The sequence below is a fragment of the Amblyraja radiata genome, chromosome X, assembly GCF_010909765.2.
Source record: "Amblyraja radiata isolate CabotCenter1 chromosome X, sAmbRad1.1.pri, whole genome shotgun sequence".
NCBI lineage: Eukaryota > Metazoa > Chordata > Chondrichthyes > Rajiformes > Rajidae > Amblyraja > Amblyraja radiata.
Genome location: NC_045999.1, coordinates 13,454,758 through 13,467,487, shown reverse-complemented (window position 1 = coordinate 13,467,487; position 12,730 = coordinate 13,454,758). Strand labels below are relative to the sequence as shown.

Sequence of the window (12,730 nt, the reverse complement as noted above, 5' to 3'; positions counted from 1 at the left end):
GGTGACCTCCGCCGCTGCTCCACCGCTGTAGGCCGCGTCCGGTCCACGCGCTCGGCCTCTTGGAGCGGCGCCCGGTCCAGCCCAGCCCCAGGCTGCTGCAGGGCCTCCAGTGGCCACTCCCCCATCTAGGCCGTGCTCTCCCTCCCGTGGCCGCTCTGAATACTGTTTGGACTGGAGGGAATTAGCCACAAGGAGTGGATGGACAGACTTGGGTTGCCTTCTCTAAAACGCTGGAGCTGAAAAGAGACAATGAAGTGCACACACAATTATGAGGCATAGATGGAGTGAATAGTCAGAACCTATTTCTCAGGGTGGATACAGTGCATTCGGAAAGTATTCAGACCCATTCACTTTTTCCACATTTTGTTACGTTACAGCCTTATTTTAAAATGGATTTTATCATCAATCTACACGCAATACCCCAGAATGAAGAAGCGAAAATAGGTGTTTAAAAATATTGCAAAGTAATTAGGTCCCAGAAATCCCCCCAGGACGCCCGTGGACAGCACATAGTCCCTCTCAAACACCACCTGGGCAGGGACGTAACCCCGGAAAAGGGGCAGGCAGCCGGCTCGGGCAATGCCCTCTTCCCCTTGGCATTGTGACTCACGGATGGCCAGCTTGACCAGGCCCAGGAGCAATCCTCGGCCCTACCCTCTCCCCTACGCACAGGGTGTCCAGAGATGAGGATGGCGGGTGTGAAGTGCAGCCAGAAGGCACGGAGCAACACCTTTAAACCCAATGGAACCGGAGCTAATCTTGCAGCACCACACCCTCATTCAGCAGAGACACAGTGTATGCTTGTTGATCTTCTGCCCTGTACAGGCACGTCACAGCAGACAGACTTGAAAATACCTGTTCTGAGGAATATGAAATACTGCGCTTTGTTCCTAATCCTTTTGCAGAACGTTGCAGACATGTTGGCAGTTTTTTGATCAAATATTTCAGTTCTGAGCCCTTTAGACATCCCTCACTCAGCCACAGTGTGTTTCATGCTCTTTGATCAACTTCTCTCAACTCTCTCGGTTGCACAGACGACTTTGATCTTTTTGGGCATTCATTTATTCAATGTTTTACCAAATTACAAATGATATATCTGTGTGTTATGGCGTTAATTAAGCTGTTAAGGTGCGGCAAGGAAAAAAGGTCATTGTTCTGATGGTTCTATGTATAACAATTAAACACTCTTGACTCATTTGAACATCCTCCAACCTCATCTACTGTATCCGTTGTTCCAGGTATATCGGCAAGACCAAGCGCAGGCTTGGCGATCGTTTCACTGAACTCCTCCACTCAGTCCGCCCGCGCTAGGTCTACCCAATCTCCCAGTTGCCAAACACTTTAACTCCCCCTCCCATTCCCACACTGACCTTTCTGTCCTGGGCCTCCTCCATTGTCAGAGTGAGGCTAAATGCCAATTGGAGGAACAGCATCTCATATTTCGCTTGGGCAGCTTACAACCCAGCGGTATGAATGTTGATTTCTCTAACTTCAAATAACCCTTGCATCCCCACTCTCTCCATCCCTCCCCACCTTAGTCATCCTGCTAGTTTTACTGTTCGTATCCCTTCATTATCACCTCCTCCACAGCCAACAATGGACCATTGTGTGCTCTTTGAGCTGCGTTGCCGGCTCTGATCTGTCTTGTACCTTTTCATACCTCTAGTTTCCCTTTCCCCTGAATCTCAGTCTGAAGAAGGGTCTCGACCCGAATCCTCACCTATTCCTTTTCTCCAGAGATGCTGTCTGTCCTGCTGAGTTACTCCAGCATTTTGTGTCAACTTTTGACTCTTGCCTGCTCTGTGGCAAGTGGGCATGGAGTAGCGAAAGCAGTTAGTGTGAGTTGCCTTAAACGCTGAGGGAGAACATGTCTCAGTGATGTGTAAGAAGGAACTGCAGATGCTGGTTCAAACCGAAGATAGACACAAAATGCTGGAGCAACTCAGTGCTGGGACTTCATGTCTGTTATTTCTTTATTAACCTTTCCCTAGTAAGCTTCTTTCTTGCCTGTGTAAATCCCACCATATAACTTGGTGCCCTTGAGGGGGGGGCTGCCGAGAACAAAGGGGGACTGGGGTGAGGGGGGGAGGGGGAAGAGGGACTACATACAATACTTTTGAAACTTTGGCGGCACTCTTTGCATGGCAACACTTGGCATTTGCAAAATAAATAATTTCACTGTACCAAGTACACGTGACAATACCATATCATTCAATTAATTAATCAATATAACTTCAACACCCATGCAGAACTTCAGGTTATAAATGCATGGTTATAGACTGATACAGTATGGAAATAGGACCTTCGGCCCAACTTGCCCACACTGGCCAACATGTCCCAGCTACACTAGTCCCACCTTCCTGCGCTTGGTCCATATCCCTGCAAACTTGTCCTATACATGTTTCTGACTGAGTTCCATTCCTGGGAGCGGTCTGTAATCTGAGGATTTTGGGGTTCAAGCCCACAGCTCCCTGAAGGTAGCAAAACAAGTAGATAAAGTGGTAAAGGAAATGTATGGTATGCTTACCTTCATTGGTCAAGGCAACGAGTATAAGAGTCAGGAAGTCATGATGCAGCTCCATAGGAAATTGGGTTGGCCGCTTTTGGAGCAATTGCGTACAGTTCTGGTCGTCCCATTCCAGGAAGGATGTGTGGATCTCTGGAGAGGGGGTTTACCGGAATGATGCCTGGATTGGGGGATTTCAGCTGCAAGGAGGGGTTGGGCAGACTTGAATTGTTTTCTCCGCAACGGGATGGTCGCAGGGACAGTGGTGAGGGAAGGGAGAGCGAGCGGACGTGGGGAGAGTAGCCACCGAACGGGCTCACCAACTCAGTGAACGAGCGAGTCTGCTCAGCACTTCCACTCCGCTCCTCCTCCTTGCAGCTCCGATGTGGGAGAGGGGAAGTTGTGAACTTCTCACCTATTGGCCTAACATCAGTGGTGGGGAAATAGACAATACTGTAAATGGCTCGATCTTCTTCTTCTTGCGTTTGGCGTGCACAGCCTAAAGTTGAATCATATGTAAAGAATCATATGCTGTCATATGCTGAGAGAATGGAGCAGCTGGGCTTGTACACTCTGGAGTTTAGAAGGATGAGAGGGAATCTCATTGAATCATATAAGATTGTTAAGGACCTGGACACGCTGGAGGCAGGAAACATGTTCCCGATGTTGGGGGAGTTCAGAACCAGGGGCCACAGTTTAAGAATAAGGGGTAAGCCATTTAGAACGGAGACGAGGAAACACTTTTTCTCACAGAGAGTGGTGAGTCTGTGGAATTCCCTGCCTCAGAGGGTGGTGGAGGCAGGTTCTCTGGATGCCTTCAAGAGAGAGCTAGATAGGGCTCTTAAAAATGGCGGAGTCAGGGGATATGGGGAGAAGGCAGGAACGGGGTACTGATTGGGGATGATCAGCCATGATCACATTGAATGGCGGTGCTGGCTCGAAGGGCCGAATGGCCTACTCCTGCACCTGTTGTCTATTGTTGAGGGACAAGTTGTTCTATTTGATTGTGCACGCCAGGTTAATTGCATTCGTTGAAACAGGGCAGACCAAGTGCAATCTCCCACCCCAATGGCTCGATTATAATCATGTATTGTCATTTCACTGACTGGATAGCCGCAACAAAAGCTCTTCACTATACCTCGGTACACACGACAATAAACTAAACTGCAACTGCAACTGATAACACATAGATTGAGAACTGATTATTGGGCAAAGAGCAAGATGAAAGACTAAACAAAGCCACCATGGGCTAGAAGGCTTGAGGGGTGATGGGTTGGGAAGGGTGGGGGGTGGGGGGGGGGGGGGGGGTGGGGGAGGGTGGTTGTGGGAGTCTGTGCTCAGATTCCAATGGAAAGCAATAATTTGGCTGAGACAACGAAATGCCACATTTCCAAGTTGCTGAAGATACTAAAGTAAATGGAGGAAGATTTAACGAGAATTCCGAGGCTGTGGACAAGAAGCTTTTTGCCACATTGGATATTGACTATAGAATGTGTAGGGAGGGAACTGTAGACAAAATGTGTAGGAAGGAAGTGCAGATCCTGGTTTAAACTGAAGATACGCACAAAATGCTGGAGTAACAAGCAGCATCTCTGGAGAGAAGGAGTGGGTGACGTTTCGGTTCGAGATCCTTCCTCAGCCTCCACCGAAGATAGACATAAAAAGCTGGAGTAACTCAGGGGGACAGGCAGCACATCTGGAGAGAAGGAATGGGTGACAGAATGGGTCTGAAAATGGGTTTTGATCCGAAACGTCACCCATTCCTTCTCTCCAGAGATGCTGTCCGTCCCGCTGAGTTACTCCAGCATTTTGTGTCTTTTTTAAGTATAGAAGTTGGGATGTTATGTTCCAGTTGTACAAGACATTTACGAGGCCACATTTGTTTTATTGTGTATAGTTTTGGCCACACTGGTATAGGACAGATGTTGTTAAGCTGGAAAGAGTGCAGAGATGATTTACGAGGTTGTTGCCTGGATTGCCTGGATGCCAAAGGGTGTGGTCGGACAGGCTAAGACTTTGGAGGACAGGAGGATGAGGGGAGATTTATAAGGTATTTTACCCAGAGTCTCTTTAGGGGATTCATAACCAAGAGATACAGATTTAAGGTGAGAGGGAAAAGATTTAATAGGAAGCTGAGGGGCATTTTTTTTCACAGTGTGGTGGGTGCGTGGAGTGAGCTGCCAAAGGAGGTAGTTAAAGCAGAAACAATAACAACATTAAAAATACATTTGGACAGGTACATGGATAGAAAAGTTTATAGGGTTATGGGCCAAATGAGGGTCGGTGGGACTAGTGTAGATGGGACATGTCGGTCGGCATGGGCAAGTTGGGCCGAAGGGTCCGTTTCCATGCTGTATCTCCTCCAGCTTAATCACCTAATGAAGATGGTGTGGAAAAATATATATGATTTTCCCCAGTGTGTGTAGGATAGTATTAATGTGTGTGGGGATCGCTGGTCGGTGGGCCGAAGGGCCTGTTTCCGCGCTGTATCTCTAAACTAAACTAAAATAGTCAGGCAGTCATGGTGCATTTTTATAGGGCTTTGGATAGGCCGCATTTGGAGTATTGCCTGCAGTTCTGGTCATCCAGGAATGATGTGAAGGTTTTGGAGGGGCTTAGTTAAGTTTGGTTTAGTGATACAGCATGGAAACATGCCCTTCAGCCCACCAAATCTGTGCCATCCACAGTCACCCGAAAACCCGTAGTTCTAGCCTACACACTCGGGGGCAATTTACTGAGGGCCAATTAACCTACAAACCTGCACGTCTTTGGAATGTGGGAGGAAATCGGAGCTCCTGACCCACCCACAGGGAAAACAGGCTAACTCCGTAGAGACAGCACCTGTGCTCAGGATCACACCCGGGGTTTTCTCCAAGATCTTCAGTTTCCTCCCACACTCCAAAGACGCACAGGTTTGTAGGTTAATTGGCTCGGTTTTCAATGTAAACTTGTCCCCAGTGTGTGCAGAGTAGTGTCAACGTGCGGGGATCGCTGGGCGGTGCGGACTCGGTGGGCCGAAGGGTCTGTTTTTGCTCTAAACTAAACTATGAAGACTTACCCAGTAAAGGGCCTGTCCCACCTGGACGACCTAATCCACGGGTTTAGAAGACCCTAGACGAGTTGAGAAAAATGTCACGGTCGTGTTGACTCGCCGAAGTAAAAGACCTACGACTATGTCTACGACCCCCCTGGACCTCAGTCTTCCACACCTAAGACCAACTACGACTAGCTACGAGTGGAAAATGATCACATGATAAAATTATGTCATGTTTGCATTTTTTTTTCTCGGGCCAGTTACCTACCTACGACTATCTCCGACTACCATCACGACCTACCTACGAGTAAAAAGTATCCATTTTTTCCATGCCAACTTTTTTTTTTACTCGTGAACATTTTTTATCTGGCTGGAGAAAATGCCGCAACCTACTTGAGGCCACAAGTACGCGGAGACCACTCATGAGCACGAGGAAGAGTTACGAAGACCTCCTACAATACAATACAATACAATACAATTCAATTTATTGTCATTTGGACCCCGTGAGGTCCAAACGAAATGCCGTTTCTGCAGCCATACATTACAACAAATAGACCCAAGACACAACATATTTTACATAAACATCCATCACATTGCTGTGATGGAAGGCCAAAAAAACTTCTCTCTCCACTGCACTCTCCCCCCCCATGTCAGAGTCAAAGTCAAAGCCCCCAGCGGGCGATGGCGAATTGTCCCGTGGCCATTAAACCACGCCGGGTGATGCAAGGCCGCACACCGGGTCTTGGTGTTAGGGCCCCCGGTGCGCGCTCGCAGCCCGCCGCCATTCCAAGCCGCGCGGGGCGGTGCTGTAAGGCCCTGCTCAGGTGCTCTTCAACCCCGCAACTCGGGCGGGAGAAGTCGCCGTTGCGGAAGCCCCGAAAAGCGGTCTCCCTCCAGGGACCCGCGGGCTCCCGGTGCCGTCCGCCAAACCCGCAGTTGCAGCCACCGAATCTCCGGGGGTCGGGCCGCAGCAGCGTCCACCACAGCTCCACCCGCTCTGGACTCGGCCAGCTCCGCGACGGTGAGGTGAGTGTCGGCACTCGAGCCCCCGGTTTTCCTGTTGGAGGCCGCTCCTCGTTGCAGCCCCAACGACAACGGAGACCCGACAAAGAAAAGGTCGGGTCTCCCGTGCAGGGAGAGATTTAAAAGTTTCCCCCTCCCCCCCACACCACCCCCACCCCCCCCACACACATAACCCCACAAAAATAACAAAAACTACATTAAAACATAGACATAAAATAATAAAAACGCAGACGGACTGCAGAGGCCGCTGCTGGCGGGAGCCGCGCTGCCTACCTGCCTACGACCTCGGGCGACCATGCTGCGAGTATGGGTCAAGGGAAATCTCTGCCAATTAGGTCGTGGTAGTGGGACAGGGGCTTTACAGATATTAGACAAAAATGCTGGAGAAACTCAGCAAGTGAGGCAGCATCTATGGAGCGAAGGAAATAGGCGACGTTTCGGTACCCGAAACGTCGCCTATTTCCTTCGCTCCATAGATGCTGCCTCACCCGCTGAGTTTCTCCAGCATTTTTGTCTACCTTCAATTTTCCAGCATCTGCCGTTCCTTCTTAAACAGTAACAGATACTCTCTCTCCCTCTCTCTTTAAATCCCAGCCTGCCGGAGGACCGCTACTTGCTCAGCCACTCTTCGGGGGATTCGTCCATCACCATTTATCGCACGTCTCTGGGAGGGAGGTTCACCAGAGCAGCCTACAACCTCCACGCTACGCACAGCACTCTGCCTGCCATCCCATCCACCCTCTCCATGCCCTGGGTGCCCCTGGATCCCAGCGTGCTGCTGCCGTTTCACATCCACCACGGCAGAGCCCCCTGCACCTTCCCACCGAGACCTGCGGACAATCCCCACGCTCAAAAGGTTTGTGTTCTCGCCATTCCCTGTGCTGTCAGAGACAGAGTACACACCACCACTGCTGGGGGCTGTTTGACCAAGAACAACTTTTTTTAGGTTAGTCTAGAGAAACATAGAAAATAGGTGCAGGAGGAGGCCATTCGGCCCTTCGAGCCAGCACCGCCATTCATTGTGATCATCGCTGATCGTCTATCAATGACCCGTGCCTGCCTTCTCCCCATATCCCTTGACTCCACTAGCCCCATAGAGCTCTATCTAACTCTCTCTTAAATCCATCTAGTGACTTGGCCTTCACTGCCCTCTGTGGCAGGGAATTCCATAACTTCACAACTCTCTGGGTGAAAAAGTTTTTTCTCACCTCAGTCTTAAATGACCTCCCCATTATTCTAAGACTGTGGCCCCTGGCTCTGGACTCGCCCAACATTGGGAACATTTTTCCTGTATCTAGCTTGACCAGTCCTTTTATAATTCTATATGTTTCTATAAGATCCCCTCATCCTTCTAAACGCCAGTGAATACAAGCCTAGTCTTTTCAATCTTTCCTCATACGACAGTCCCGCCATCCCAGGGATCAATCTCGTGAACCTACGCTGCACTGCCTCAATCACAAGGATGTCCTTCCTCAAATTAGGAGACCAAAACTGTACACAATATTCCAGATGTGGTCTCACCAGAGCCCTATACGGCGCGGAAACACCAAGCCTGCACTGTCCAGCGATCCCCGCACACTGAAAGCCCTGTCCCACAGTACGAGTTCATTCCAAGAGCTCTCCCGAGTTTGCCCTGATTCGAACTCGGAGATTTACGGTAATGGCCACTCGTCGGTACTCGGGGCTCTCGTGGACATTTTTCATCATGTTGAAAAATCTTCACAAGTCTTCCCGTGCTTACCGGCCGTTAGCGAGTCTCCCCGAGTACCTGCCGTTAGCGCTAAGAGACGTCCCCGAGCTCCAACGTACCCACTACGTTCATTCTCCGTGCTTACCACGAGTTTGATTTTAATTTTACACTCGGGAGAGCTCTTGGAATGAACTTGTACCGTGGGACAGGGCTATAACACTATAGACACACACTAGGGACTATTTACATTGATACCAAGCCAATTAACCTGCATACCTGTATGTCTTAGGAGGGTGGAAGGAAACCGAACATCTCGGGGGGGGGGGGGGGGAGGAAACCCAAGCAGTCATAGTGTGAACGTACAAACTCCGTACAGACAGCACCCGTAGTCAGGATCGAACCCACCTCTCCGGCTCTGAAAGCGCTGTACGGCAGCCAACTTGATCCATAGCCTCTGTGCCTTGAGACCTTATTTAATGTTGTCTGACACCACCTCATCACCCACTCGGTCAGTGTGTTCCAGATTCCAACCACCCTCTGTGTGAATATAAATCTTCCACAGATCCACTCTCATCCTCTCACTCCCTATAAATCTATGCTCTCTAATTTTAGAAACCTTTGCTACAGAAATTGTTTTCTTTTTCTACCCTTTTTTTCAAGTCAAGTCAAGAGAATGTGCAAACTCCATACAGACCCAATATTGACGTGGACTAACTTTGTGCTAAAGACTTAGATGGGAAGGAATGTTCAAGGATTATCTTGGAGAGTTTATTGAATTAATTTGTAGAAAATGGTACCAGAGAAAGGGTTGTATTGGAATTGAATCAAGGCAAGTGGAGGAAGCATGAGTGGATGACAATTTTAGGAATAGTGTCATCATTCTAGAAGTTTGAAAGTCATTATGGAGAAGAATAAGATTCAGAATGGTCCATATATTATGATCATAAATTGGCAGAGAGACCATTTGATAACAAGCAAGGCCAGCAGGTGTCTATGTGGAGTTCGCACGCTCTCCACAGTACCGAGAGCACCTGTAGTCAGGATCAAACCCAGGCCGCTGGCGGTGTGAGGCAGCAACTCTATCGCTGTGCCACCGTGCTGCCCTATGTATCTGAGGAAGATTTTTTTTTCACCCAATGGCTGGTCAAAATCTAGAACACACTGCCTTAGTGGAAGCAAATACTCATGAGATTAAGTAGTGTTTGAAAGAGCATTTGAAATGGTCCCTCTCTCTCCATCACCCATCAAACAGCTAACAATGGTCTCTCCTTTATCATCTTCACTTTGCATATCTTTCATTCATTGGTTTTCATCTCGTTACATCATTGTCTATATCTCTCCTTTCCCTTTTCCCTAACTAATCTCAAGAAGAGTTCGACCAGAAACATCGCCCATTCCTTCTCTCCAGAGATGCTGCCTGTCCCGCTGAGTTACTCCAGCTTTTTGTGTCTCACTTCGGTTTAAACCAGCATCTGCAGTTCCTTCCTACACACTTGAAATCGAACGGCATATAAAGCAAGGCATGGTCTATGCTGGAGGAACTCAATGGGTCAGGCAGCATCTGTGGAGGAAATGGACAGAGGTGACATTTTGTGTTGAGACTCTACAAGTGGACTGAAAGTAGAGAGGGGATGGTCCGTACACAGAGGTGGGAAGGAGGATGGAGGAAGTCAGTATAAGCTGTGGGTAGGTACGTGTGGAGGGGATGCTTGACGTGATAGTCAACTGGGAGAGCCAAGGGTGGAAATAGCGACAGAGGCTGGGAGCTCATGAGTGTAGAACTAAAGGGGGCAGATACAAGGGGCACAACGAGGTGGGTTGAGAGATTGGAACCACAATCTTGCTAGGATCACAAAAATGCTGGAGAAACTCAGCGGGTGCAGCAGCATATCCAACATCTTCCAGCATCTGCAGTTCCTTCTTGAACACCTTGCTAGGATCATTCAGTTTAAGAAGAAACCGCAGATGCTGGAAAAATCAAAGGTAGATAAAAATGCTGGAGAAACTCAGCGGGTGAGGCAGCATCTATGGAGCGAAGGAATAGGTGACGTTTCTGGTCGAGACCCTTCTAAGGCCCTCATTGAAACTTACCGAATAGTGAAAGACTTAGATAGAGTGGATGATGGAAAGGATGTTTCAACTAGTGGGAGAGTCTAGGACCAGAAGTCATAGTCTCAGGATTAAAGGACGTACTTTTAGAAATGAGACTAATTTCTTTAGTCAGAGGGTGGTGAATCTGTGGAATTCATTGCCACAGAGGTCAAGTTAATGGATATCTTTAAGGAAGGTAGACAAAAGTGCTGGAGAAACTCAGCGGGTGCAGCAGCATCTATGGAGCGAAGGAAATAGGCAACGTTTCGGGACGAAACCCTTCTTCAGACTCAATATTTTTAATGAGATTGATAGAGATTTTTGATTAGTACGGGTGTCAGGGTTAAAGGCAGGGGAAAGGTTGAGAGGGAAAGATAGATCAGCCATGATTGAATGTTGGAGTAGACTTGATGGGCTGAATGGCCTAATTCTGGTCTAATGTGCAGCATATTAGTTTTCTTCAGGAGCTGCCTGAGCTTGTACTTAGCCCAGGAGTAATTACTGGCAGGTCTCCTTGTTCCAACAACTAAACGGGAAGGGGAAAGCTCTCTGTAATTGTCTTGCAGCTGTGTGGGAGGATGGTGCTCTGGGATTTGACGCTGTGGAAACTCTTATCTGCCGTTGTGTTTGTAGGTGGGTGTGGCAAAAGCAAAGAGAGAGATTCACGGCCCAGGAGGGGCGGTTACCACGGAGACAAAGAGTCACCACTTCCCGCCAGCCCAGCCCAGCCAGAAGCCAGGCCCAGCACCAAAGAAACGGAGGAAGAGAAGGAGCGCACAGAATCGGGTGAAGAAGAGACGGGCAATGCAGAAAACACAGAGAGCTCAAGGCAAAGCCGGCCAGTGAATGTGGGGCGTCTGAGGAGGGCCTCGACCCGAAACATCACCTATCCATGTTCTCCAGAGATGCTGCCTGACCCACAGAGTTACTCCAGCACTCTGTGAAACGTCACCTATCCATGTTCTCCACAGATGCTGCCTGACCCGCTGAGTTACTCCAACACTCTGTGAAACGTCACCTATCCATGTTCTCCACAGATGCTGCCTGACCCACAGAGTTACTCCAGCACTCTGTGAAACATCATTTATCCATGTTCTCCACAGATGCTGCCTGACCCGCAGAGTTACTCCAGCACTCTGTGAAACGTCACCTATCCATGTTCTCCACAGATGCTGCCTGACCCGCAGTTACACCAGCACTCTGTGAAACATCACCGATCCATGTTCTCCACAGATGCTGCCTGACCCGCTGAGTTACTCCAGCACTCTGTGAAACGTCACCTATACACATTCTCCAGAGATGCTACCTGACCCGCTGAGTTACTCCGGCACTCTTATCTAATGTGATCGTTCAGGACTCAGCCCTTCCTAGTTCAAACACCCACACTACACAAGCTAAGCCAAGCCATGCCAAGCTGGGCCTTCTCCTGGACTGAATGTAATCTAACACACCACACATTCCAGCAGTGGGTTATGCTTGCCCGGCGAAAACATGAGAATGAGCAGCACTCGTATCGCAACCCTTGTGGAGGGGGCGGACAGACTGAATGAAGGCTGCAGTTAGACACAAAAAGCTGGAGTAACTCAGCGGGACAGGCAGCGTCTCTGGAGAGAAGGAATGGGTGACGTTTCGGGTCGAGATTCTTCTTCAGACCAGAAACATCACCCATTCCTTCTCTCTGTCCCGCCCACTCCCCTGACATCAATCTGGAGAAGGGTCTCGACCCGAAACATCACCCATTCCTTCTCTCCAGAGATGCTGCCTGTCCCGCTAAGTTACTCCAGCATTTGTGTCTGCCTTCGATTTAACCCAACATCTGCAGTTCCTTCCTACTCAAATACCAGCACATCACACTTGGCTGGGGTTAGAATCACATTCCTCACTCATGTGCACATTATATAAGGGAGGTGTAAAGACTGTTTTCACCGGACAGTGTAATAAAGGACACAGAAGAGTTTCACTGGATGTGTGTGTGTGACTGACCCGGGCTTTTTATTCTCTCCTGTGCTGAGTTTCAAACATTATTTTTAATTTAGTTTAGTTTTGAGATACGGCGCGGAAACAGGCCCTTCGTCCCATCGAGAACATACTGACCAGTGATCCCCGCACACTAACACTGTCCTACACACAGCAGGGGACAATTTACAATTATGCCAAGCCAATTAACCGACAAACCTGCATGACGGAGAAAACACACGCAGGTCACGGGGAGAAAGTGCAAACTCCGTACAGACCGCACCCGTGGTCAGGATCAAACCCGGATCACTGGCGCTGTGCCACTACCGCTGTGCCATCGTACCGCCTTCTGTCATTACTCATGTGTCCTAACTTTGTGCCTTCATTTCGATCATCATAACCGTGGACCATAAGCATGCAGGTGCAGCAG

At 49.0% G+C, this 12,730-nt stretch overlaps 1 protein-coding gene across 4 annotated transcripts in view; it reads left to right on the top strand.

Moving 5' to 3' along the window:
* ice2 (interactor of little elongation complex ELL subunit 2) overlaps window positions 1-12,309 on the top strand; it is a 71,189-nt gene extending 58,880 nt beyond the window's left edge. For 2 of the 4 annotated variants that reach the window (XM_033014755.1, XM_033014754.1), the window contains 2 exons: window positions 7,158-7,419; window positions 10,978-11,332. In XM_033014755.1, coding sequence (XP_032870646.1) covers window positions 7,158-7,419; window positions 10,978-11,190 — 475 coding nt within the window. In that variant the 3' untranslated portion in view covers window positions 11,191-11,332. Of the gene's footprint in view, window positions 1-7,157; window positions 7,420-10,977 lie in introns of all 4 variants that reach the window. The other 2 variants (XM_033014753.1, XM_033014756.1) reach the window with 2 other exon arrangements.
* Window positions 12,310-12,730: the final 421 nt, after the last annotated feature.